Source organism: Saimiri boliviensis, chromosome 11 (assembly GCF_048565385.1).
Source record: "Saimiri boliviensis isolate mSaiBol1 chromosome 11, mSaiBol1.pri, whole genome shotgun sequence".
In the NCBI taxonomy this organism is placed as follows: domain Eukaryota; kingdom Metazoa; phylum Chordata; class Mammalia; order Primates; family Cebidae; genus Saimiri; species Saimiri boliviensis.
Genome location: NC_133459.1, coordinates 94,557,308 through 94,585,190, shown reverse-complemented (window position 1 = coordinate 94,585,190; position 27,883 = coordinate 94,557,308). Strand labels below are relative to the sequence as shown.

Here is a 27,883-nt window from a genome sequence, read left to right as displayed (position 1 = left end):
TAAAAATGATTAACATGGCAGATTTCATTATGTATATTTTACCACAATGTTATAAAAAAAATCTGACTTCAATCAAAATCCATGTTCTTTATTTGTTTGTCTTTCTTTAAAAAGGCTTTCACTGAAAAAAAATCTTTAATGGAATAAAAATACTTCTCATCTCTTGGGTGCTGGCAACTATTAGCAGTCTTTGTGTAGCCAGTAGTTGTGATACTAATAAAAGTAGCAGTTGGTTTGGGACTGATAGTGACTGTTATGATTTCAACTGGGTAGTCTTGACAGTATGTGGTTCTTGGTGTCTGTGGGGACAAACTGCATAAGCTATCTCATTTCTGTCTTACATGAGTGGTGTGAATCGTTACATATCAGTAGGTTCAGTAACGTAAATGGAGGGAGTATATTTAAAACAATGTAAAAGGTAGTAGTAAATGCAGAAGTTTGGAGTTAAAGGTGTACCATTAGTTTTGAGGCTTTAAGGCTTGGAACTGAGAGTTGGGGGGCTGTCTTAGTTTGCTTGAGCTGCCTTAACAAAGTACCATGGACTGGATGGTTGAAGCAACAAACATTGTTTCCCGTAGTTGTGGAGACTGAGAAGTGATGAAGATGCTGGCTGATTGAGTTCCTGGTGAAAACCCTCTTGGCCTGTACATTGCAACTTTCTCTGTGTGTCCTCTCATGGTCTTTCCTCCATGTGTGCTTGTGAAGAAAGAGACAACAGCGTTTCTCTTCCTTAACTTATAGGGCCCCACAACCCTCACTACTTAATCTAATCCTGAGTACCTCCCAAGGCCCTCATCTCCAAATACAATTACTTTCGGAATTAGGGATTCAACATAAGAATTTTTCAGGGACACAAATATTTAGTCTATGATGGAGACAGTCTAAGAGACAATATCTTAGTAATAAACTAGATAAATCTAGGCAGACCACAGAAAAAGTGTCCAGTTTGGAGAGGCTGGATAGAAAAAAAAGATGTGAGCCAGTAAGACAAATTAGAGACACATGAAGGGGGGGAAGGTTCAAAGCCTGAGAATGGAATGGCAGAGATTTGTGAAATTATCTGTAATAACAAGGAGAGATTGCTATAACAATTTTGTTTTTGGGTTCTTACTGCTTTAAATGTATATGTAGGCAGGGGAGACATGGTAAAGTTGCTGTATTAGGCTTTTCTTGCATTGCTATAAAGAAATACCTGAGACTGGGTAATTTATAAGAAAAGAGGTTTAATTGGCTCACAGTTCTATAGGGTGTGCAGGAATTATGGTGCCAACATCTGCTTCTTGGGAGGCCCCAAGAAGCTCATACTTGTGGCAGAAAGTGAAGGGCACAGGGGAGTAGGCATCTCACATAGTAGGAGCAGGAGCGAGAGAGTGAGGGGGAGATGTCACACACTTAACCAGTTCTCATGAGAACTCACTGTTGTGAGGACAGCACCAAGCCATTAGGGATCCATCCCATGACCCAAACACCTCCCAACAAGCCCACCTCCCCAACACTGGGGATTACAATTCAACATGAGATTTGGTGGGGTCGTATGTTCAAACTGTATCAGTTGCCTGTAGTACTAATAACAGCTTTGGACCAGGGGCTACACAAAGACTGAATGGGTGATGTTTTACTCCACAAGAAAAGAGTGAATTGTTTACCCAAAACCTTTTAAAAATAATACTTAAATTCTTTTTATGGCTTCACAGATGACATAATAACCTTTTCCTTTTAATTGATGGTGATTTCTTATGATCAACAACCTAGTGTATTAGTGCTGTTTCTGACCTCTTTCTGATGGTAACTTTTGATGAAAATATACAACTTTTTGGTCAAGGATCTTTACAGTGATCAGAAATCCACTTCAACTTGTATCCTTTATACTTCAAAATGTCAATGAGAATGACTGCTTACCACCATCCAAGACAAAAAACAAACAAACAAACAAACAAAAAATCCAAATCTCATAAAATCATGAAGCTAAAAGAAAGAAACGAATTTCTGTGTGCATAATAGTTTTTTTTCCTTTGAGTGTTATACCTTTTTCGGTTTCTGATTTGTTACAGCAGAGGTCCCCAATCTTTTTGGCACCAGGGACTGGTTTCATAGAAGGTAATTTTTCCACTGGTGATGAGTAGGGCAGGGGATGATTGTTTCAGGATGAAACCTCAGATCACCATAAGGAATGTGCACCCTAGATCCCTCACATGTGCAGTTCACGGTAGGGTTTGCACTCCTATGAGTCTCTAATGCCATCGCTGAGCTCATAGGAGGTGGAGTTCGGGTGGTAATGCTTGCCTGCGCAACTCATTTCCTGCTTCGCAGCCCAGTTTCTAACAGGTTATGGACTGGTACTTGGAGTAGGGGATCCCTGCATTACAGAAAGGCCGGGCCTTATTTTATTTTAGAACCTGTATACTGGGGTAGTGATTTTTAGTATTTTTTTTCATTATGTGTTTTAAAACTACAGCAAAGCAATTTGAAGGTCTTATAAGGGTTTATGCCTTTTTTTATGTTTTTGTTGTTTGTCTAATTGCACTGCTAGAACCTTTAGTACGTTTTTCAGTAGACTTAAGTTGTGAGAGTGGGCATCCTTCCATTGTTCTTGAATTTAACGGGGAAGCATTCAGTCTTTCACCCTTGAGTATGGTGTCTGCTATAGGCATTTAATAGATGTCCTATATCAGAGTAGGAAAATACTCTTGCATTCCTAGTTCACTGAGAATTTTCATCAGGAATGGACATTGATTTGGTTAAATACTATTTTTGCATCTCTTGATGATCATGAGGTCATTCTTTTTAAGTCTTTTAATGTAGTGAGTTGTTAAATTGAGTTTTGAATGTTAGCCACCCTTTGGTAATTATTCTATAATCCTAAAAGTCGTTTTCTATATTTTTGAGGGATATTAGTTTATTTACTTATTTATTGTATTTGTCTGATTCTGGTATCAGAGCAATGTTGGCCCCATGAAATGAGTTTGGAAGTTTTCCTTTTTTTGGTGTTCTGAAAGAGTTTCCATAGAACTCATATTGATTTTTACCTAAATGCTTGGTAGAATTCATTAGTGGAACAATCTGAACTGGAGTTTTCTTTGTGGAGAGGTTTTAACTATGCATTCAGTTTCTTTAATAGACACAGTCTGTTAAGGTAATCTAGTTATTGAGTTCACTTGAATAGTTTTTTTTTTAGCCAGGAATGTGAATTATTGAATTTTTGATATAAAGTTGTCGATAGTTTCTTATTGTCATTTTAATATTTGTAGGATTGTAGTTATATCAGTTCTCTCATTGCTGATATTGATTATTTATGGCTACTCTTTTTTCCTTCTCTTACCGCTATTAGAAATTTATCAATTTTATTGATCTCAAAGAGCTAGCTTTTAGATTTATTGGTTTTCCTGTTATTCTGTTTTGTGTTTTCTTTTTATTTTTGCTTTTATCTTTTATTTTTTTTCTTTTTCTAACTTTGAGTTTAGTTTTCTCTTTTTCTCATTTTCTTAAGTTAGAACCTGAGGTTCTTGATATAAGATCTTTTTTTCCCCCAATATAGATGGGTTAATGCTATAATTCTCTCTTTAACTTTTCTTTTTTTCTTGATATTGGCATTTAGTGCTGTGAATTTCAGTCTAAGAATTACTTTAGCTATGTCTACATAGTTTGATGTTTCCATTTTCTTTTGGTTCAAGGCACTTTCAAATTTCACTTTTTAAAAATGGCTTTATTGAGATACTCACATACCATTCCATCCACCCATTTAAAGTATACAATTAAATGGTATATTCAGAGTTTGGTATATTTAGTATATTCACAGTTATATGAATCAATCACCAATCATCTAGGTTTACTTTTGATTCCTTCTTGAACCTGTGATTATTGAGTATTTTATTGAGTTTATAAATATTTGGAGACTATCCAGATACCTTTATGTTACCTGATTTCTACTCTAATCCCATTGTAGCAAAAAACATGCTTTATATGGTTTGAATTCTTTTAATTTCATTAAGACTTATTTTATGGCCCAGAAAATGGTTTGTATTGGTACATGTTCCATATACATTTGAACAGAATGTATACTTTGTTGTTGTTGGGTAGAGTGTTCTGTAAATGTCAATTAGGTCAAGTTAGTTGATAGTATTGTTCAAATGTTTTCTGTCCTTATTGATTTTCCTTCTATTTTGATCAGTTATTGAGTGAAGGATGTTGACCTACAACATTGTGAATTTGTTTACTCCTTCATTTCTATCAGTTTTTGCTTCAGGTATTTTGAAATTTTGTTATTAGATGTGTAATGTTTATCATTGTAATATTCTCTTGATATGTTGATGCCATTAATATAAAGCAACCCTTTTTATACCTGCTCTGAAAGCTACTGTCTGTCTGATTTAATATAGCTGTTCTCACTTAAACTTTATTGAGTTACTTTACACACTGTAAAGTATACAGTTGGGTGGGAGCTATGCCTCCTGCCTCATACATAGGCTGATGATTTCCAAATCTTTCAGCCTTTGACATCTGAACCTATGTGCTTTTTTTACTATTTAAATTTAATAGGTCTAAAAGCATACAAATTCATCTCTTTCTCACTCCTTTCCTTTATTTATTCTTGGTTTGGTTAATGGTACCCCTTTTTATCCAGTCAGAATAGTGAAAAATCTATTATTGTTAATTACTTTGCATTTTCATGTTTAATCACTTGCCTAAATTTCTAGCTTTCTAAGGTCTCTTATATTGGTCCTTCTTCTCCATATCTACTTTAAATACATTTTATTAGGCCCTTGTCATTTTTTTGCCTGGAGGGCTGCTGTGACCTCCTGACTCCTTTTCCTACTTCCAGCCTTATATCCTCTCCCTTTGGATTTGGTATAAAGCTTCAGGTTCCATGGATTTCTCAGTGCTTGGGCTTAAATCGTTTTTAGCCTCTTTCATGTGGCCAACCATTACTCATATTGAGAAACAGTTGGGCTTCTTCATTAGCATGTTGTTTTAGGAATGGGATTACTGTTACTGTTTAGGAGTGGTGATCCCAAATTGGATACAATTTGTCCTGTTTGGCATTTAACTACAGTCAGTATACTGGAAGGTATATGAATCTTAAGATGATAATGTTAAGAAATTTTTGGTTGTTTGTATGACAGTGTTATTCTGTGCAAGTAGAGTATATTCATTTGCTATTGAAAATAATCTTAGACTAGATTTGTAAATATCTCCCTTATAATAGCACCATTTTAATTAACCTCTTTGTTACTTTCAAGTTTAAGGAGATCTTTTTATGACCTCGAAGTTGTGGCATTTCTTTTTGGAAGGTCTTAAATTCCTTCAGGCACTTGCCACCAAAGCAGTGTAGAATGCTGTTGTTTCATTATTTTCTGTACCAGTGCTGACTATCCTGTAGTCATTTCCTAAAGTCATTCTTGGTCTAGACTGTGCACAAGTAACAATTTGCATAACTGCTTCAACTGTTTTTTTTTTGTTTGTTTGTTTGTGTGTGTACGCACCTTTCTGGATTCTCAGAAATTTCTTCTGAATATTATTAAAATATAGGATGTTTGAGAAGGCTGTTTAATATCTAACTTTGTCATAAAACACTTTAGTATTGGCCATTGTTACTTGTCGTTTCAACAGATAGCATTACATTGTTGATTCATTCAGTATGTGTTCTTTTTTTTTTTTTTTTTTTTTTGAGATGGAGTTTTGCTCTTGTTAACCCAGACTGGAGTGCAATGGCACAATCTCGGCTCACCGCAACCTCCGCCTCCTGGGTTCAGGCAATTCTCCTGCCTTAGCCTCCCGAGTAGCTGGGATTACAGGCACACGCCACCATGCCCAGCTAATTTTTTGTATTTTTAGTAGAGATGGGGTTTCACCATGTTGACCAGGCTGGTCTCGATCTCTTGACCTCGTGATCCACCCGCCTCAGCCTCCCAAAGTGCTGGGATTACAGGCTTGAGCCACCGCGCCCGGCCATTATGTGTTCTTTTTTAAGTCAGTAAATGGAGCAATGGGGAGTTATTCTTGGAATTTGGCAAATAGAGTCAATGTAAGATTCACTGATGATTGTTGACAATAGGTATCTGCTAAAGGATTTAAAGCGCTCTCATATTCTTAGACCTAAATCAGAAGAACATGGTCTGGAAATCTTAGCAACAGTAGTATCACCATAGAAGAAAGAACGTATCAGTGGAAGTTTGAATGTATGTTGTCTAGAGATGGGACCCAGTAGGTACGGAGGGAAGGAAATTACCTTTACTGAGTACTTGCTGTCTGCTTGCAGTTTCCTTCCCTTGCTGCACTCTTAACATTTTTTAGATTCTTTTGAGTTTTCTATGTAGAAATCATATTGCCTGTGACAAAAGACAGTGTTTGATTGTTGTTGTTGTTGTTTGTTTTTCTTTGAGATGGAATCTGGCTCTGCTGCCCCAGCTGGAGTGCAATTGCACAATCTTGGCTCACTGCAACCTCTGCCTCCCAGGTTCAAGCAATTCTCCTGCCTCAGCCTCACGAGTAGCTGGGATTACAGGCGCCTTCCACCATGCCCAGCTAATTTTTTGTACTTTTTAGTAGAGACAGGGTTCCCCCATGTAGGTCAAGCTGGTCTCGAACTCTTGACCTCAGGTGATCCACCCGCCTCAACCTCCCAAAGTGCTGGGATTACAGGTGTGAGTTACCACACCTGGCTTTTCTTTTTCTTTTTCTTTTCTTCTTCTTCTTCTTTTTTTTAAAGCTTCCTTTTGGCCATGTGTGGTGGCTCATGCCTGTAATCCCAGCACTTTGAGAGGCTGAGGCAGGCAGATCACTTGAGGTTAGGAGTCGAGACCAGCTTGGCCAACATGGCAAAACCCCATCTCTACTAAAAATACAAAAATTAGCTGAGCGTGGTGGCATGTGCCTGTAATCCCAGCTACTCGAGAGGACGAGGCAGGAGAATTGCTTCAACCTAGCAGGTGGAAGTTGCAGTGAGCTGAGATTGTGCCACTGTACTCCAGCCAGGGTGACAGAGCAAGACTGCATGTCCAAAAAAAAAAAAAAAAAAAGCTGCTTTTAAAACAGTTTCTTCTTTTTATTTTCCTTTTTTTATGTTGCTGGCTAGTACTTCTAGTGCAATCAAATAGAAGCTGTGGTAGTGAACATCCTTACTTGTTTCTCTCATTTTGAGAGAGAATTACTTCTATAGTTTGTTTATCAAGAATGTGATTTGCTGTCGTTTTTGAAAATATCTTTTATTAGGTTGAAGAAGTTCTCTTTTTCTCTGTTCACTTTCTTCTTCTGTTTCTACTGAATGAAGAAGATGGAACACTGTACTTTTGGGGGGTGGGGGGTACGTTGAAGATGGTAAAGCCAATGATTAGAGACCTGTTGGTAAAGCAGGTGTGAGGAAGAGGGAGCTTCAAAGAAAGGATCAACTGTTCATGGTGGTGGATAGAAGAGTGATGTAAAGTGTGGGAAGTGGAAATGGCAAGTATGGTACTCTTTGAAAAAGTAAAGCGGAAGAGGGGAACATCAATGAAGAATGAAGTGGTGGCAGTTTTGAGGGGAGTTTTTATTTATTTTTAAAGGATGGGTGAGACTTTGTATTTGTGAGTGATGGGTAAAGTTCCAGTAGAGAAGAAAAAAGTGACTATAAAGGAAAATTTCTGCCAACCAAAATTTCAGTATAATGATATGTATCCCTATGTAATTGAGAATCATCCAGAATGCTTCCAAAACATGATTCAAGAGCCTCAGTGGCTTAAGCAAGATAGAAGTTAATTTCTGTTCATACATCTGAATTCTGCAGGAAAGTTTCATTAACAGAAGTTGAGAAATAGAGTTTTTATTTAGCAGGATCATGGGTCTAGCCAAAACTTGAGGGTTCTAGAACTAAGGAAGAATAATGGAAAGATTTTGGGAGACAGTTTTCAGTATCTGCACAATAAGTATGAGAAAACTCTTAAATAAAATTTATCTCTTGCAGTATTTGGATAGTATTAAGAAGTCAAAATGATATTTCTTTGTATCTAGACTTTTACTTACTAGCCCTTGACCCTGAAAAACTATTTTTCTCTTTATGCCTTAATTTTTTCATAAGGTGGAGAATAATGGTGTTTGATAGACTACCTCATAGATTGGTATGGGAATTAAATAGGATACTATATGTAATTGATGAAACCATTGCCTTGTACATCTAAGCCACAATTACTAGTTTTTTTGTCATTTGGCCTTGTTCTTCAAGGATCAGGGATGTGTTGAAGGACAAAATACAAAAAAAACAAAACAAGATAACAGAAAGAGTAAACAAAACCTTATGTTACTTACGGAATATCCAAAATTTGAAAAGAATAATTTCAAATCTTATAAGAATTTGTAGATATAAGACTAGATTTTATTGGAAACCTTGGAAGGTACTCAGCCAAAATTACCTGCAAAGTTTGAGGGCACAGTTCTTCACATGACCACTCACTTCTGGTACCAATTGTAAATCCTGAGGGCTCTCAAACTACCCTCAGGTTTGATAATTTTCTAGGACTCACAAAGGGATTACAGATTACAGGGATCCGGATTAAAACCAGCCAAGGGAAGAAGCACAAAGGGTGAAGTCCAGGAAAGTTCTAGATGTTGATCTGCCAGTGTCCTCTTCCCGTGGAGTCAGGACATGTTCTTCCAGCACCAACGTGTGACAGTATGCGTGGAGTATTGCCAGCTTGGTAAACTCATTCAGGCTTCAGTGTGTAGTGGTTTTATGGGACTTCATTATGTAGGCATGTTTGATTGATTACTCAGTTGCCTATGTGATTGAACTCAATCTCCCAATGGACTGATACTGTGTAACCCAGAGTCTTGTCCTAAGTCATACTGTTGGTGTTTATGACATGGCCAGCTTCTGCTTTAAAACTGTTAGGTGTGGCCAACCCTACCTGAAGATCTGGTATGGCCAGCACCCACCATAAACAGGGACACTGTTATCAACTATGACGTATTACCTCCCAGAAGCTGAAGTCAATGATGAGACTTCTCTTCGGGCAAGGCCAAATTCTTTACTACACAGGAAGATACAAGCCACTGATAAAAAGGAAGGATGTTTACAAGTGAAAGTCTAACATGATTATCTGTTGAAGATACCAAAGTTAAAAGAAAAATCTTAAGAATATATAGATAAGAGAGCGATCATCCAAGTGAAAATAAAACCCCTAAAGAAGTGACCCAGCTGGTATGATTTAAAAATCTTGAAATTTGGCTGCTAAGGTAGAATTTGAGGAACCATTTGTATGCAGATCAAAATGAAAATAAAATTTTGAGTCATATAGAGAAGAAAACTAGCAAGAAAGTTCATAGTGCTACTAAATGATCATTGTGAAAAGATACTCAAGGAAAAAAGGAAATAAAGTATATTATTTGCTTTGGTAGTTGTAAGGATTGCTGCATTCACTTGTAATTTGGGACAGAGAGGTTAGAAGGATTGAAATTATTAATGGCTTACATGTGTATAGAATTACTTTTTACTTTAGTCCAAGTAAAAGGAAGTAGAAGGAAGTACTTAGCAAAAAAGAGTTACAGTACTTTTAAAGTGGTATAGTCAGAGTAGTGTATGTTTTCCTATCTTTGTTGATGAAAGTACTAATCTTAGATCTCTCTCTCTCTCTCTCTCTCTCTCTCTTTCTGTGTGTGTGTGTGTGTGTGTGTGTGTGTGTGTGTGTGTGTGTGAGATTATTCCAGGTTGTAGGGTGAGGCATGAGCACAGCTGGAACTAAAATCTTTGTCTCCTGATTTTTGGGTTAAGTATACTTTTTTTCTAAGGGCAAAATGTTTCCTCTTGGAACCCAGTTAACAGGAGGTCTGACTGAATTTCCTGGGACTCTGGAGTTTCTTTTAGGAGCAGTCTGGTTAATCTTTTCTTGCCCTCTAGTTGATATTGGTTCTTCTGAAATAGTGCGTTTACTCACTAAACTCTTAAGCAAATAGTGCTTTTTGAGGGACAAATAAAAATAAATCTGTAGATTACTTAGATTTACAAAATATGTTAGAGTAGGGCTCTTCACAATATTGCAACCGTGTAGGTTCTGATGAACAAAGTTTGACTGCCTTAAAAACAGGTGGGATAAGATGGCTGAAGCTTTCCTTTGGAGCAAAAATTCGGAGGATTCAATATTTTATTTTTAAAAATAGTTATAAAATTATGTCATTTGTGAATTATTTACACACGCATGTTGCTATCAAATGCGCTTTTCACCTGTGGAGGAACAACGGATGCTAACACAAAGTTTATAGCAATTGTAAGTGAAAATAGAAACCTGTCACATGGCGGTGTTATTAAGGGGTTTCACCATAACACCATGTCATTAATTTTAATATGGATTTTAATATTTACATGCATTTGTATTGCTTACCCTGTAGTCAGAGCTGCTGTTTACAACTTTTTTTTTTTTTTTTTTTTTTTGAGACAGAGTTTCACTCTTGTTGCCCAGGCTGGAGTGCAATAGTGCGATCTTGGCTCACTGCAACCTCCGCCTTCCAGGTTCAAGCAGTTCTCCTGCCTCAGCCTGCCAAGTAGCTGGGATTATAGGCGCCCACCACCACACCTGGCTAATTTTTGTATTTTTAGTAGAGATGAGATTTCACCATGTTGGCTAGCCTGGTCTCGAACTCCTGACCTCAGGTGATCCACCTGCTTCGGCCACCCAGAATGGTGGGATTACAGGCATGAGGCACCATGCCTAGCCTTATAGCTCTTTTGACTGTCGCCTCATGATGGTCTATAGACTTTTAATATCATAATCGCTTCAGATAGGGCTTAGAATCTGTGTTTGCATTTAATATTTATTTATTTATTTATTTATTTATTTATTTATTTATTTATTTATTTATTGAGACGGAGTTTCACTCTTACTGTCCAGGCTGGAGTGCAATGGTGCAATCTTGGATCACTGCAACCTCCGTCTCGCAGGTTCAAGTGATTCTCCTGCCTCAGCCTCCCCGAGTACCTGGGATTACAGGCATGCACCACCACGCCTGGCTAAATTATTGTATTTTTAGTAGAGACGGGGTTTCACTATGTTGGTCAGGTTGGTCTCGAACTCCTGACCTAGTGATCCGCCCGCCTTGGCCTCCCAAAGTGCTGGGATTAAAGGCATGACCGCACCCAGATGCATTTTAATATTTCTAAACACCAGTTATATACCAGATGTTGTGCTACACATTGAGGGATACATTGGAACAAAAATCAGATAGGGTCCCTGAACTTAATGGAGTTAAGTTCTATCAGGAGAGACAGACATTACTCAAAGAATCACATGTGATTAAGTACTATGAAGGAAAGACACGTGGTGCCATCAGACTGTATATTAGGGAGATTTGTCCAATCTAGGATTTACCTGAAGAAGTTACAATTGATCAATGATTTGAAGGTAAAGAACAAATTATAAGAGTGTTTTGAGCAGAGGAAAACTCATGCATATGGGGCTGTTGGTGGGAAAGAAAATGGTGTGTAAAAGTACTGAAAGAAGGTAGCCAGGCGTGGTGGTTTATGCCTGTAATCTCAACACTCTGGGAGGCCAAGGTGGGCGGATTGCCTGAGCTGTGGAGTTTGCGACCAGCCTGAGCAACACGGTGAAACCCCATCTCTACTAAAATACAAAAAATTAGCCGGGTGTGGCAGCACCTGCCTGTAGTCCCAGCTGTTCAGGAGGCTGAGGCAGGAGAATTGCTTGAACTTGGGAGGTAGAGGTTGCAGTGAGCCAAGATCCCACCACTGCACCCCAGCCTGGGTGAAAGAGCAAGACTCTGTCTCAAAAAAAAAAAAAAAAGAACTGAAAGAAGGTATGTGGCTATAGAATGGAGAGCTGGAGGAGTGTGTGTGAGATGAAGCTTGAGGGATAGGTAAAAAGCATCTTATACAGAATTCCTTAATAGGCTGTAATATAATAGAATTCTTCAGGATAAGGAAAGCCATAAAGTGTTTTAAGTGAGAAAAAGGCATAGTATGAATAATTTCAGAAAGCACATTGGGTCTATAGTATGGATAGAGAACAGCTTGTGGGTGGGTGGGTAGGGGAGTGGTTGGAGGGTGAATGTGTGAAGACTATGGGAAGCCTATGACAATAGTTTAGGTGAGGCATGACAGTAGCCTTATTGTGGTTCCATCACTCGCTAAAAGGAGCATGCAGAAAAGGAGGACTATGACTAAGTAAGTTTAAGAAGTGTTGTGTTAGACAACTCTATTGCAGAACTTCTCAGGGCTTTAAAAATGCCCATGTGCATGGTGAAACTCTGTAAGGGGATTTGGGATGTTTTGTGGCATGTATGTCTTGCTCTCCTCAGTGTAGGCTCTACAAAGTGATGGAAGTTCACTGTTCTGAACTTCCTGTTCTACCTGTTCATGGAAGTTCACTGGTAGGTAAAGATGCTTTTGGAGTTCACTGGTAGGTAAAGATGCTTTTGGAGTTTTAACATACGAGCTATTGCAAACATGGTTGGGGGCTTCCACATGCCATTTAACAGTAACTTGGGGATAACATGATACTTGGAAATAGAAATGGAAAGCTTGTTTTCCTGAAGAAACCTCCCCATTTGTCATCAGGACAGAAAATTACCCTTGAAAGAGCCACTCCTCTCTGTTTGATGTTGCTCTTCCTTGGGGCCCATTTCCAGGTCTTTGTTTTTCTGAATCTTTGTGCATGCTTTCGAAATGAGTGGGTGAGTTGGGGACATTCTCAGCTGGAAATGACAGAATACCCACTGATGTAGTTACTCTGTAGAATCTGAAATCTGGGGACAATTGAGGGGTGTGGTAGTAACTCCAGGCACTTTCCCTCTTTCTCCTCTGTCCTGAACTATGTTGGCCATTTGACCTCAGGCTTATTGTATCTTGATTGCAAAATGGCTGTCTTAGCTTTAGGCTTCACATACCTTTGAAGACAGGAATAGGTGGTTGGATAGGTTTAGACTTAGCGACTAAAGGCTGTTTTCTCAGCTGTTTCTGTCCATTTGTTAATCCATAAAGGAAAACATTTCCTGGTAGTTCCGTTTATTCTCTTTGGTTGAAATGGGGTTTTGTGGCTACCTTTAGCTGAAAGGGCAGCTGGGAAATACTTGATTAGCATAGATGGATTCTGATCTGTTCTCTGGGGATAGTAACACAGTGTTTTTCTGTTGGTAAAATGTGGGGCTGGGATTGGAAGGCTCTTGGGTCTATCTGCCTTGGATATCTTATATAAGACTTCATTCAGCACCTGTGTGCTGATGATGCCCGTGTCTGCCTGAGTCTTCTGAACAGATCAGGCCTCACGTCAGTTCCTCTTGGATTCATTCAGGGGCCAACCTTGGCTCCCTGCTCTGTTCCTCCGACATTCATCCAGTCTGTCTGTAGGCCCCATGGATTCTTCCTCCCTGGTGAATGACCTTGCATATTACTGACTGTCTAGCCTGCAGCATCTCCCTCTCCCTTTCTTTCTCCTTATCAGCACCTTCTCATTGCTAATAATCCAGTTTTTTTTTTCTCTGATGTTTAACATCTAATTGTTAATACTAGATAATATTAGGTTGTAAATTTTTCTTTTGGCATACAGGTTTATGATTCAACACATGCACCATTCATGTAACCACCGTCATAATTATATATGTAACAATTCTGTCATCAAAAAAACTCGCGTTATTCCTTTATAGTTAACTCCTCCCCCATCCGTAACTCCTGGCTACCACTAATCTATTCACCGTCTCTCTTTTTTGTCTTTTTTGAGAATGTCATATAAATGGAATCATATGGTGTGTAATCTTTTGAAACTGGCTTCTTTCACTCAAATAAGAATGCCTTTGAGATTCATTTAAGGAGTGTTTATAAATAATTCACTCCTTTTTATTGCCGAGTAGTGTTCCATAGTGTGGATATACCACAGTTTTGTTTAACCATTTGCTTGTTGGAGGATATCTGGATTGTTTTCAGTTTTTGTCTATCATGGATTAAGCTTCTATAAACGTGGTGTATAGTCCTTTTTCCTCCAGTTTATTTTTATTATGGTAAAATACAATTAACATAATATTTACCATCTTAACCATTTTATACAGTTTAATACTATTAAATACATTATATTATTATACAGTCATAACTGCATCCATTTCCAGAACTGTTTTCATTTTGCAGACCTGAAACTCAGTACCCACTAAACAATAACTTCTCATTATCCATTTCTGGCCGGCTGGCTTACCACCATTCTATTTTTTGTCTCTAGGATTTTGCCTTCTTTAAGTACCTTCTACAAGTGGAATCATACAGTATTTGTCTTTTGTGACCAGCTTGTATATAGTTTTTTTTTTTTTTAATGAACATAAGCTTTTATTTCCTTGAGATAAATGCCCCAAAGTGCGTTTGTAGGATTCTATGATAGTTAAATCTCTAGTTTTTTTTTTTTTTTTAAAAAAAACAACACAAACTTTTCCAAAGTGGAAAAATTTACACCATTTCACATTCTCACTAGCAATGTTATAAGTTCAGGCATCTGGAGAGTCTGAATTAAATTTCTGGAGAGGTGACTCTAGTGATTGTTGGGTTAGGTGTTTACCCTTAGAGTAGATATTGTTGGTTGGTTGATTTGGAAAAGAATGGTTTACAGGAAGTACACTCTTGTATTCATTCCTGTGGGTTAGTGTGACTATAGAGGGAATATTGAACTCTCTTTCACAAAAGTAGGACTGGATAGAAAACTGAGTAGGTATCCACTGCAGTAGTGATTTCCAAATCTGCGTGTACACCAGAATCATCTGAGGAGCCCCTCATGGTACAGATTCATGGGTTATGTATAGATCTACTAAATTGGAATCTGTTTTTAACAAGGGTTCAAGAGAGTTTTAAGTAATTATACCCATATCTGTTGGGCATGTTACATTATAATATCTATGTACTTTTGAAAATTTAAAGGTTTTAGAAGCATATGGTGCACTATATAAATGAAAAACTTTCTGTTCTCTTATCTTTTCCTCTTTTTCTTTGGCCCTATGTTTATATTTTTGTCTCTTCTCTGATACTTACTCTATTTTTATTTTCTCTCCTCCATTTAGTTTTCACTGGTGTCTATTTTTTGCAGCTGTCTATGGATAAGTTACTGTTTTCTCTGCTCTTAGTCTGGAAATCTTATAAAGAGATTATAAAGAGAGTTTGATCTTAGGCATCCAGGGTTCATTTTCTTTCTCATACCATATCTGAATCTCTCTCACTGATAATTCTTCACTTTTAATGGCAAAAGTAGAAAACAAGTCTCTGGGCTTAATGGAGAGAACTTTATGTTTTACATTTAAAGGTTGACATTCTTAAGTAGGCTCACTCTTACGTTTTATTTCCTCCTTTCCTCACAGGGAAGAAGAAGAACGTCTGAGAAATAAAATTCGAGCTGATCATGAGAAGGCCTTGGAAGAAGCAAAAGAAAAATTAAGAAAGTCAAAAGAGGAAATTCGAGCAGAAATTCAGACAGAGAAAAATAAGGTAGTCCAAGAAATGAAGATAAAAGAGAACAAGCCACTGCCGCCAGTCCCTATTCCCAACCTTGTAGGAATAAGTGGTGGAGACCCAGAAGATAATGACATAAGAGAGAAAAGGGAAAAAATTAAAGAGGTAATAAGCTGAGTTTTGTGATATGGAGTGTTTATGGATTTGTATTTGACTGGATATAAACAGATATATATCGTCTGTGGTGTCATGTTTTGATCTTTTTGTTCTTGTGTCATAGTTGTGGTAGAGTTTACAGGTTGATCCTTTCGTAAGGACTAGAACTCTTTTTTTTTTTAATGTTGATTATAATATAATTATTGGACACTTATAAGCTTTTTATATAACATTTGGATTGGTGCCACTCATTCTTTGTTAAGAGATCTTTTGAAATTCAGCATTTTATAAATAATATATATGTATATAACTTAACATTGACCTAAGCAGTTTCTTAAATGTTCAGTTAAAAGGGACTCTGCCAGATACTACGCAGATCCCCTCATAAACATGTTTCTAAAGAGTTAGCGTTGTATCTCCAATTTTTTAAACAACATGTCATGATACCCCTCAACTATACTGTAGATTAGCCACGTTTCTTCCAGAGTCTCCATGGATTGAAGAATGGGAAAGAATTGATTTCAAAATTCTTTATTTAGCCTCGGAAGTCTTTCAGTTTGTTGTTCTATAATTACTTAAAGGTAAAGAGAATACCAGATGGGAAAAATCTAATGAATATTTGAATTAAACTTTGTTAATTAGAACTCCTGAAAATTCTGGGTGGAGTTTGTGATTATACTGTCTGTGAAGAAAAATATTTTTATCAGAGTGTAATTGCACCAGCAGTATTTTAGAAGGTTTAATTGTTACTAAGATAAATTAAGTTCAAATAGTCAAATATCTATTTGGATATATTCTAGTAATGGATATGGAAGGTATAGCAGATATTTTAAGCTTAGCCTTATGAATTATTATAAAACCTTTACCTCGATGGAGTAGAAATAGATCTGTGTTCTGATTTTACCTCACCTCGAGAGTCTTTTTAATATGTAGACTGCTTATAGCACTTCCTTTGGACAGTGTTGGGAGAGAGAGTGATAGATTTTTTTTTCAGATACCTGACTTGCTTTTTTTCAGATGTCATTACAAGTTACTGAAATACTTTTTTTCAAATAAACATAATTCAGATAGATAACCATGTGTGTTCAGGGGACCTCCAGATGATCCTCAGGTTCAGTGATTCACCAGAAGTACTCACGGAACTCAGCACATATAAATATGTTTTAGTTTGGCAAACTTTTATCCTGTTATTTTACTGAAATCATTTATTAATTCTTACAGCTTTTTTTGTAGATTGCTTGTAATTTTTCTTATACATAGTCATGTCTTCTGTGAAGAGTTACTTTTCCTTTTTCCTTATTGATTTTTATTTATTTATTTTTTCTTGTACTGCAGTGGCTAGGAGTTCTAGTACATTGTTGAAAATAAGTGGGGAGAATGGACATACCAAGTTTGTTCCCAACTTTAGGGGTTAAGTATTTAGTCTTTTGCCATTAACTATGATGTGTCAACTGTAGGTTTTTTAAAGATGCTGTTTATTAGGTTGAGAATGTCTCATTGTAGTTGTAGTTTACTGCGAGTTTTATCTTGAATGAGTGTTGAATTTTGTCAGATGCTTTGTCTTCATTTTTCTCTAGATGACTATGATTTTTTCCTCTTTATTCTGTTAACATGGTAAATTACATTGGTTTTTGGATGTTAGATTAATCTTATATTCCTGGGTTAAATTAACTCCACTTTGTCATGATATAGTATCCTCCTTAGATGTTGCTAATTTTTATTAAGGAATTTTGCATCTGTGTTCTTGAGATACATTGGTTTTGAGTTTTCTTGTAATATCTTTGCTTGATTTTGGTGTCTGATTAATGCTGGCTACATAAAGCAAATTGGGAAATGTTTAATGAATAGTATGCTGTTAAATGTATAGACTTTTGTTATACCACAGTCTACTATTATATAATTCATCTGATACACAATTAAATACTCTGCTATTGTATAGCCCAAAAGCCCTTGGGTTGCAACACACTCAGCTCAAACTAAGTGATACAAAAAGTATTTATTGGTTTGATGGCTCTAAACAAGGGCTTCAAGTTTGGCTGAATCCAAGTCTGTAGATAATACTGTCAGTATTAGGCATGTGACTCTGTCTCTTTCCTTTTGCTAGTTTCTCTATGTTGCGAGAGAGCCATTATCAGCTCCAGAATTATATATTACGTAGACCATGAGATTGCAGAATAAAAAAGTCCCTCTATCTCCTGGTGTCTATAACAGTATGTGTAAAAAGGACGTAATTGTTCCTGCTTGAATCACATGTATCCAATCACTTTGTCTAGGGCAGGGGTTGACAGCTACAGCCTGTGGGCCAAATTGTGCTTTCTGTCTGTTTTTTAAAAATAAATTTTAACTTGAACCCAATTGTGTCAGTTTACTTACATATTGCCTGGGACTGCTTTTGTGCTATAACAGCAGAGTTAGTTTGTTGATCTCTGGTCTAAGGATAAGGGGTTTTCTAGCTAGGCTGGATTAATTGGTGGTAGAAACAGAGCCTCTTGATTGACAGCTCTGTTGTATGTGAGGAAGAGGGGGAGCTTGTTCCCCAAAAGACTGACATTTCTTAAAAGGAAAGAATGCTAAACAGATATGTACCTCCCGAAGAAAAAGGACTTGTCTATTATACCCATGTTTTTTTCCCATTATATAGATGAGATTAAACATAGTTATGGGTGTTTTCTTACTGATACAAATGTTAATTGGATAATATACTAATGTAGATCTAGAACAGGCGTCCCCAAACTTTTTACACAGGGGGCCAGTTCACTGTCCCTCAGACCATTGGAGGGCCGCCACATACTGTGCTCCTCTCACTGACCACCAATGCAAGAGGTGCCCCTTCCTGAAGTGCGGCGGAGGGCCGGATAAATGGCCTCAGGGGGCCGCATGTGGCCTGCGGGCCGCAGTTTGGGGATGCCTGATCTAGAAGAATGGGCAAGGATATAGTAATAGAACCCAAAATTATGTGAAATAAAAGTAACAGTCTGTGAAAAATTTAAATTCATGGCTTATAATTTTTCTCTTTTCAGATGATGAAACATGCCTGGGATAACTACAGGACATATGGGTGGGGACATAATGAACTCAGACCTATTGCAAGGAAAGGACACTCCACTAACATATTTGGTAAGTTTACTTTTTCTAATTACTATTTCCATTTTCTACCTCCATCTTTTAAAACAAGATGTAACTTTTTAAAGTACTTTAAAAAATCTGAGCGTTTCTGTGGAACTACAGTTTTTAGAAACAGGTATGAATTTCGCAAGTGTCCGTCACCATTAAGTTCCAGTTGCTTTGGAGTACACAGATATGTGGTAGATTTTCTGTTTGCATATGGAGGCTTTAGTCATTTATCTGAGTGTTTTAAAGCTTTTTTTCGGCATTTTTTTTCTTCAGCGTCAGGAAAGGTAAGCACCTATTGTCATTTTTTTTTTTTCAACATAATACCTATTCTGATACTCACATTACAGAGGAAGAGGGGAGGGATAGGAAATTCTTGTAGTCCTGTGTACATTTTTCTAAAAAAGTGACATACCCAGGGTGATTGGGTTACTGAATTCAGTGGGTTATGTTGTACATGCACAGTTCTTAAGGAAACATTAACAATGTGTTCTGTGAATGGAGGTTTGGGGAAGAGTTGTGTTCGTCTTGAGTTTGTTCATTCTACCTTCTTTCAACTCAGTTCACTTATAAAACTTCCCAGTTTAACTTACTCAAAGAGTAAGTTAACTTACTTAACTAATTTAACTAACAATGTTTACTAAACCCAAAGATAAGTCCTGAGAATTGTTAAGCTGCTCTTTGTAGTCCTCACTCCTTCCCCCATTTTAAATGCTTCTTAATGTGACTTGATGATTATCTTTTAAGTAATGATAGATGAAGGCCAGAAAATTTTAATGGGCTAAAAAGAAACAAACTAGTTATATGCAATCTGATTTTCTTTATCACCTGTAGTAAACCATCACAGTCATTCAAATAACAGCAATTTTCTTTTTGACACTAGAGAAGGATTTTTCTAATACTGTGATTTCCCTTATAATTTGTTCATTGTTGCTTTTCTTGGTCAAAAAAGCAAATGTCTTAATAATTTCTGTGGGGTTTGGGAGATGTGATAAGGAGTAAAGGAAAAAAGTTTCCTTTAGGTAATCAGTGAGTACCAGAGACTTCATAATATGTTATTTAATTTATCAGCTATCATGTAATGAAATAAAGTGTATTAGCAGCGTTTCAGACTGGCAAGTTCTTACTGCTTTGTTGTCATGATATGAGGCATTAGGGCACTAAAGACGTTATGTTTAGTGGTCAATATACGTTAGATCCTCCCTTCAAGTAACTATTCCTTTATGTTAAACTCTGGTAAATTGTGAGCCTTTAAAAAAAATTGGAGTATAAAAATGTATTGAAAATAAGAATTGAATTTTAATTTTTTACTTTTTTCAAATGATGTTTGTAAGAACATCTAATGTATTAATATTTATCAAATAGATACTGGTCCTGTCTGTTTACCAAATAAATATTGCTGCTTTAGTAAACTTTGAAGGTAGAAGAAAATTAATTTAGATGTTTGGGAAACATCTATTGTGAGAAGGAAATCATAATGAAATGGTAGAAAAAGTAAAAATCTGCAGAATTTTCAATACTCTAAATTAGGTGCTTATTATTTTTTATTAAATTTTTAAGTGGTTACAGTTTCTTTTCCAGCCAGATAACCTAAGTAGGAATAAGATCCATAATTATGTTTTGTCTTATGTTTATAGCTATGCAGTTAGTTAAAGGATCATTTTTTATACTTTAATTTTTTATACTTCGTTTCCTACTCTCTTCCTTTTGTGTATCTCAAATTCTTGCCAGTAAGTACAATTTGAGTTTTTTTAAAAATACAATTTTTTTATGTTTTCTTTTTTTAAAAAATAAAAAAAAGTCTAAGAGAAGGGTAGTAATTAGTTCTCAGTTTCTCATTTGACATCTCCAATTTAGTGTGCCTTTTCTGAATCAGAATCTTAGAGCCTCTGTTACTGTAGTAACATAAGAGTGGGTATTGAACCTTTGCTTTTAGTATTCTAGATTTTAGGGAAAACATGAACTTAAAACTTGCCCCATTTTGTTAGCCTTGATAATTAAATAGTTCTTTTATACAGGTAACTGAGATAGTGGCTCCTCTGAGTTCTGTCCAGTTGGTTCTTAGCATCAGAGTCCTCTTTATGTGTAGAAAACAGAAAATCTATTGGAAAATGGCTTCAATGAAAAAGGGAACTTAATCAGCCAAATGAATTCCTGATGTATACCCGATTCTACCTGAGCCTTTTTTTTACTTTATCTCTTCTGTTTTCCTGTGTAGTTTATATCATCAAGCTGGTTTCTTAGCAGGATGGCTGCAACAGTTTGAAGCTTCATATCTTCGTACTACCTCATCTGTAGGAAAGAGAACATTGTAGAGAAGAGAGCTCTTGGTTGTCTTAGAAATAGAATTGAAAGACTCATTATTTCTTTTTGTCCCTTATTGGGTTTTGTGCCAGTTGCTGAACCAAAATGCTGTACTTAGGAGGATGGTGATATGTTCTTCTTATTTTTCTCAGTGAGGGCCTGGCTCTGGAGCCAGGAGAGGGGAGAGAGAAGTGTTGCTGGATGTAAGTTAGCACTGATACTAATTATTCTAACAGTGATTAATACTTAGAATGGCTGGGTACAGTGGCACATAGTCCTAACTCCTCAGAAGGTTGAGACAGGAGGATCGCACAGGGCCAGGAGTCCAAGGCCACAGGGCACCATGATCATGATGCCTGTGAATAGCCACCGTGCCCCAACCTGGGTAACATAGCAAAACCTTTTCACTAAAAAAAAAAAAAAAAAAAAAAAAAAAAAAAGCAGAATGAATTCTTTCTATTGAGATATTCTGGAGAATAGAAAGTTTTGTTAGGGATAGGTCTTTTTTCATGTAGAAGAATTATTTTGATTTGGAAAAAGAGTATTCTTTGACTTTGCAATGCTTTTTGAAGGGTGCTTTTTATTTTTCAGGGGTGTGTGTGAATATATTTATATGTAAATAAATTTCTTTTGTTACTTCTGACTTAACTGTGATTTGATTTTCACATATTTTGAAGATTTTTGCTTTTATGTTAATGAGAGATATTGTTCTGTACTTTTCTTATATTCGTCTTGTTTTGGTATCAGAGTAATGCCGGACTCATAAAATGATTTGGGAAGTGTTCTCTGCTTTTCAGTTTTCTGGATGAGATTGTTTAGGATTGGTTTTATTTTTTTCTTAAATGTTTACTATATTTTGCTGAAGAAACCACTTGGATCTCGGATTTTTTTTTTTTTTTTTTGAAGGTTTTTGAACTACAAACTTAATTTCTCTTACATTAAGGACCATTCAGTTTATGTGCTTCTTCTTGAGTGAGTTTTGTTAATTTGTGGTTTTTGAGGAATTGGTCTGGTTTTATCTAAGTTACTGATTTTATATGCATCGAATTGTTTGGAGTATTGCCTTATCATTTGAATGTCTGTGGCAGCTGTAGTAATACTCCCCTTTCATTTCTGATAATAGTGATTTATGTTTTGTCTCTTTTCTTGTCCTGCCAGAAGTTTATTAATTGTATTGATCTTTTCAAAGAAACAACTTTTAGATTCATTGATCTTTGTAATATTTTCTTCGTGTTTTCATTTATTAATTTTTACTCTTTATTGTTTTCTTCTTTTGCATGATTTGGGTGATTTTGCTCTTGTTTTTCTAATATTTTTAAGTAGAAGCCTAGATTATTGACCAGAGATCCTCTTTTCTAATGTATTTATTACTATATACTTTCTAACTGCTGCTTTAGCTGCATTCCTGAGGTTTTGATATATTTTCATTTTCATTCCATTCAGTGTTTTAAAATTTTCCTTGAGTAAGTTTAAGTATCTAGAGTTTTAAAAAATCCTGTTCTTGATTTCTCGTTTTAATTCCATTAAGATTAGAGAATATACTTCACATAATTTTAATTATTTTAAATTGTTTTTGATTTGCTTTCTGACACAGGTTTGTCTTGGTGAATTTTCTATTTGTGCTTAGAAAGAATGGTATTTGTATATTCTGCTGTTACTGTGTGGAATGTTCTATTGATGTCAGTTAGATCCCATTGATTAATGGGGTTGTCCAGGCTATCTCTATCTTAGTTGATTTCCTGTCTAGTTCTGTCAGTTACTGAGAGAGGGATGTTGAAGTCTTCAACTCTTATTTTGGATTTCTTTCAGTTCTGTAATTTTTTGCTTCATGTAATTTGAGGTACTCTTGTTAGGTGTTTATGCATTTAGGATGATGTATTCTTAGGAACACCGCTAAAGCCTTAGTATCAAAACCAGACAAAGATATTTATAAGAAAAGGAAACTGTAGAGCAGTATCTTATGAACATAGACATAAAAATATTTAACCAAATTTTAGTAAATCTTATGCAGTAATACAGTTGTCCCTTAATATCCATGGAGGATTAATTTCAGGACCTCAGAGAATAACAAAATCCACAGATGTTGGCCCAAGTCCCTTGTATAAAATAGTGTATAATATTTGCATATAACTTAAGCATATTCTCTCATATATTTAAAATTATCTTTAGATTACTTGGAATACCTAATACAATAGAAATAGTGGCTATGCTGTATCTTAAAATTTTTATTTTTTTAATTGCTGTATTATTTTAAAATTATTTAAAAAATATTTCATCCACTGTTGGTTGAACCTGTGGATATGAAACTGGTGAATATTGAAGGCTTATTGTATATTAAACTATGACTAAGTGGAGTTTATCATAGAGATACATGGTAGGTTTTATATTTGGAAATTGGTTAGTGTAATTTAAGATACCAATATAATAAAACAGAAAAATCTTAGGATCATCCCAGTAGCTGGAGAAAAAGCATTTAATCACATTTAATATTCATCCATGATAAAAACTGTTAGCACACTAAATTAGAAACGGGATTTCTTCCGTTTGATAAAGAGAATTTCAAAATAACAACAATAAGCAAAAAATACAAAATACCTCCCACATACTTACTATTGAAAGACTAGATGCTTTCCCCTAAGATTGCAAGCTAGGCAAAGGTGTCTACTCTCTCACTTTTATGTAACATTGTACTCTAGCCAGTGTACTAATGCAGGGAAAGAAAAAAAGGAAAACAAGAAATAAAGACTGGAAATAAAGAAGTGAAACTGTCTTTATGTTTTTAGTCAACATAATTGTCCATAGAAAGAATCTGAAGGAATGTACCAAAAAAGGATAGAAGAATAAATAAACTAATTTAGTAAATGTTACAGGTTACAAGTATGCAAAACCAATTATATGTATTGGTATACTTGCAACAAATGGTTATAAATGCAATTTAAAAAATAGTGTCATTTGCAGTAACATCAAAAAATATGAACTATATGTGTATGAATTTGACAAAATATGTACAGAGCCTGTACACTGAAAAACTTCATGTTGTTTTTGAGAGGAATTTAAAAGGACTTAATGGAGAGAAATGCCATGTTCATGAATTTGAATACTCACTATTGTTGGGATGTTAATTTTTTCTACATTTATGTTTAAATTTAGAGCAGTCCAATCAAAATGACACTAACTTTTCTGTAGAAATTGGCAAGTTGATTCGAAAATCTTATAAAAATAGAAAGCACTTAAAATAGTCAAAGTGATTTTTTTTTAAAACAAAGCTGAAGGATTTGCACTACCTGATTTTATAATTTACAGTAAAGCTACAATTGAGGACAGTATGGTTTTAGTGTAATGATGGGCATAGAGATCTGTGGAAAAGAATAGAAATAGACGTGCACATACATGGTTAATTGATTTTCAACAAAGATGCTGAGGTAATTCAGTGATTAAAAGGATAGTCTTTCCAACAAATGGTGCTGGAGCAACCATGTATTTATATGAGAAAATAATGAACTTTGTCTCTTCCTTGAACATTGTATACAAAAATTAACTGGAAATGGATCACAGAGCTAAATAGAAAAGCTAAAAGTATAAAACTTTCAGTAGAAAATATTTGAGAATATCTTGTGACTTTGAGGTAAGCAAGGATTTTTCAGAATACAAAAAGCATCAAGTATAAAAGAAAAATATTGGTAAATTGAACTTAATGAAAATTGAAGATTTCTGCTCCCCAAAGACATCAGGAAATTGGAAAGGCAAACAACAGGCTTGGAGAAGATACTTGAAATACATACTTAAGGTTGTATACAGAATATATAAATATTTCCCCACCCAAGGAGGTATATGAATCAGTAAACACATCAGTAAGCAGGGAAAGTAAAATTCATACCGCAAGGCAGTATTTCTACACACCCATTAACATGTCTAAAATTTGAAGATCAACAATACTAAATATTGACAACGATGCTAGAGCAACTATATCTCTTACAAATTGTATTGGGAGTGTAAAATGGCACATTGTGGAAAGCAGTTTGTCAGTTTCTTATAAACTTACTGTATAGCTTGGCAGGTCTACTCCTAAATATTCCCTTGGTGCTCACAAATGAGATCAGATGTAGTGTATGTTTCTTAGTAAATTCGATTTTTTTCCATGAGTGGTATACAGAATTTACAAATTGAATTTTAAGATATTTTCCCCTGTGTTATATAAAAGTTTGTATAGAATAGGAGTTAGCCTTAAAATTAATAATGAAAAAAATTAATAATGAACTTTGGGAAAACAATGGACTTTGTTTCTTTCTTCAACATTGTATACAAAAATTAACTGGAAATGGATCACAGAGCTAAATATAAAAGCTAAAAGTATAAAACTTTAAGGTAATATTCATTCTATGACTCTTCCAGAGTATGGTACTTTGATAGCGGGTAGCTCTTTGAAAACTTCTTTATTTTCTCTGTTTTTTGGTTTGTCCATTTAGATTTTTCTGTTTCTTCTTTCAAGTCAAGAGTAATATTTCTTGAGAAAGATCAAATTTATTGTGAATATATGAATGAAGTGGGCCTTTTATAATGAAAAAAAAACCTCTGTGCTTGTCTGTTGTTGCATTTTTATTATTTCCTGTTTTTGTCTTGTCTACCTTTAAAAACTAGGTAAATGGTAGATTCACTGTATGGTTCTTCATGGAACCATTTCTTGAATTTGTTATTTCAATAATTTTCTTTCTAATTCATCCATTTCTGCCTTTAGATTTTCTTCTTCTTCTGTTATTTTGCCCCAATATTTTTTTCTTCCTTAGAATGTTAAATTCAGTTATTTTCATTTGTTCTTGTTAACTAGTATTAATATTTTAAGTTTCTCTGTGAGAACTGCTTTAGTTGATTCCCATACTCTCATACTAAATTTTTATGATGTTTTATATTTTCTGTAGTGTCATGTTTTGCTGCTGCTTTGACCCAAGAATAGTGTTAGGCTTTTTAATTTTTTCCTGTTGAAATCTTGACTTGTCCAGGTAGACAACCGTAATGATGGCCAGTAATTTCAATTTTACACTTTTCTTCCTTGAGCTCTTTAGCTCATGGCACCTTGTGGAACTAAGCAAGACTGAGTAGGGAAACTGAGTAGGGAGAAGACCAAGGAATTTATCAGAGTGTGTTGGAGTTCTTGTCAGCTAAGAGAAGACAGATGTATTGATAAGTTGAAGAAATTATTAGGAACACATGAACAAGAAAATGGCATGTAAATTAAGGACAACCATCATAAGGACAAATTGTGTATAGCTTCAAACCATTGGAAGAAAACAATTTCTGCCCAGTAGAAAGAGGAATGGAAAAAAAAAAAAAAGATAAGAATAGTAAATGGAAAATATGAACTAAGTAATGTTGAATGCTGGCTCTTAAAAATCATCAAGGAAACCTGTTGATAAGACGGAACTGTTATTTATTAGTCCGATAAGAAGATCACTACCTCACTGGAGTCATAGCCTTTCAGAGTTTTGGAATATAAATTATCATTTGATACTTTCTGTTAAAGAGTTGATGGGTATTTCAGGAAGTTCCTGGAATGAACAATAAATTTTTTTTTTTTTTTTGCAACTTTTATCTTTCTGGACAAGAGCTCCTGGAACAGTAAATTCACGTTGTGAAACACAATGTAATAGTAAAAGCCATGTTAATGCAGGCAGCAAGCTGTGTGGATCATTTGCATTTTCAGAGGACAGAAATAATTGCATTTATGGAATTGGGGAAAACCCATCTGCTCCCTGCTCCCTGTTTTTTTGCTATATTACTAGATTTTTTACTGTATTAGTAGCAAAACAAACCTAGCTTTGCTGCTATTTTATTTAGCATTTGTACAGTTATATTCATTAGTAAGATTGGCCTGTTTTCTTCTCTTGTGTTTTCATTATCTAGTTTTGTTATCAGTTAGGCTGGTTTTGAATTAATTCTTCCCTCTCTTCCTCCCTTTCTCTGTTGATTTCTTCCCCTTGGAATTTTTTTTTTTTTTTTTTTTAATGATCAGTATTACCTCTTTTTAAAAAGTAGTTACAGTTTATTTTTATTCTCTCTACTCATATTTTGTTTGGTGGTTTCCTTTTTCTATATGATCTACCTGCTTTTTGATTGTTAAGGATTAAGTTTCTTTTCCATTGTGATTAGTCCTGTTATACATTCATTATTTTAAAACATATTTTTATTCTTTCTGTGAATTTGGTCCAGACCAGAAGGACATGGTTGTCTTATTACTCAGCTTGTCATCTTGAACTACTCTCCCCTTTTCTTCAATCACTCTTCTTGTTTTTTCCTTTCTCAGTTAAGTAGATAGATATCTCATATTCTGACTGGGCTGAAAATTAAGGAAAAGTATGCTTTTAGTTGTTTTTTTTTTTTGTCCTATTATCAAAGTACTATTTTTATTAAAATATATTAAACTATGTATATTATTACCAGGAGCCTAATTTTTTTTTCTTCCCAAATATAGGAAGTTCACAAATGGGTGCTACTATAGTAGATGCTTTGGATACCCTTTATATCATGGGACTTCATGATGAATTTCTAGATGGGCAAAGATGGATTGAAGACAACCTAGATTTCAGTGTGGTGAGTGTACAATTGATAATTAATCTCTTAGATTGACCATGAAAAAACGCAATGTCTAACTGCTACTGTCTGAACATTTGTGCCTTCCTAAAATTCATACGTTGAAACCTAATCACTAATACGATGGTACTAGAAGATGAGGACTTTGGGAGGTGATTAGGTCATGAGGGCTGAGCTCCCATGAATGGAAATAGCACCCTCGTAAAATAGACGCCAGAGAACTCCTTGCCTCTTCCACTGTGTTAGGGCACTGAGGTCATGAAGGTGTCATCTGTGAGCCAGAAAGTGTGCTTTCAGCAGGCATTGAATCTGCTGGCTTCTAGATCTTGTACT

The 27,883-nt window shown here is 35.5% G+C and overlaps 1 protein-coding gene across 1 annotated transcript in view; it reads left to right on the top strand.

The window, feature by feature from the left end:
• MAN1A2 (mannosidase alpha class 1A member 2) overlaps positions 1–27,883 on the top strand; it is a 165,303-nt gene that overhangs the window by 24,224 nt on the left and 113,196 nt on the right. The window contains exons 2-4 of the mRNA XM_003933527.4: positions 15,304–15,559; positions 18,571–18,667; positions 27,432–27,550. Of these exons, the coding sequence (XP_003933576.1) occupies positions 15,304–15,559; positions 18,571–18,667; positions 27,432–27,550 (472 nt within the window). The remainder of the gene's footprint in view (positions 1–15,303; positions 15,560–18,570; positions 18,668–27,431; positions 27,551–27,883) is intronic.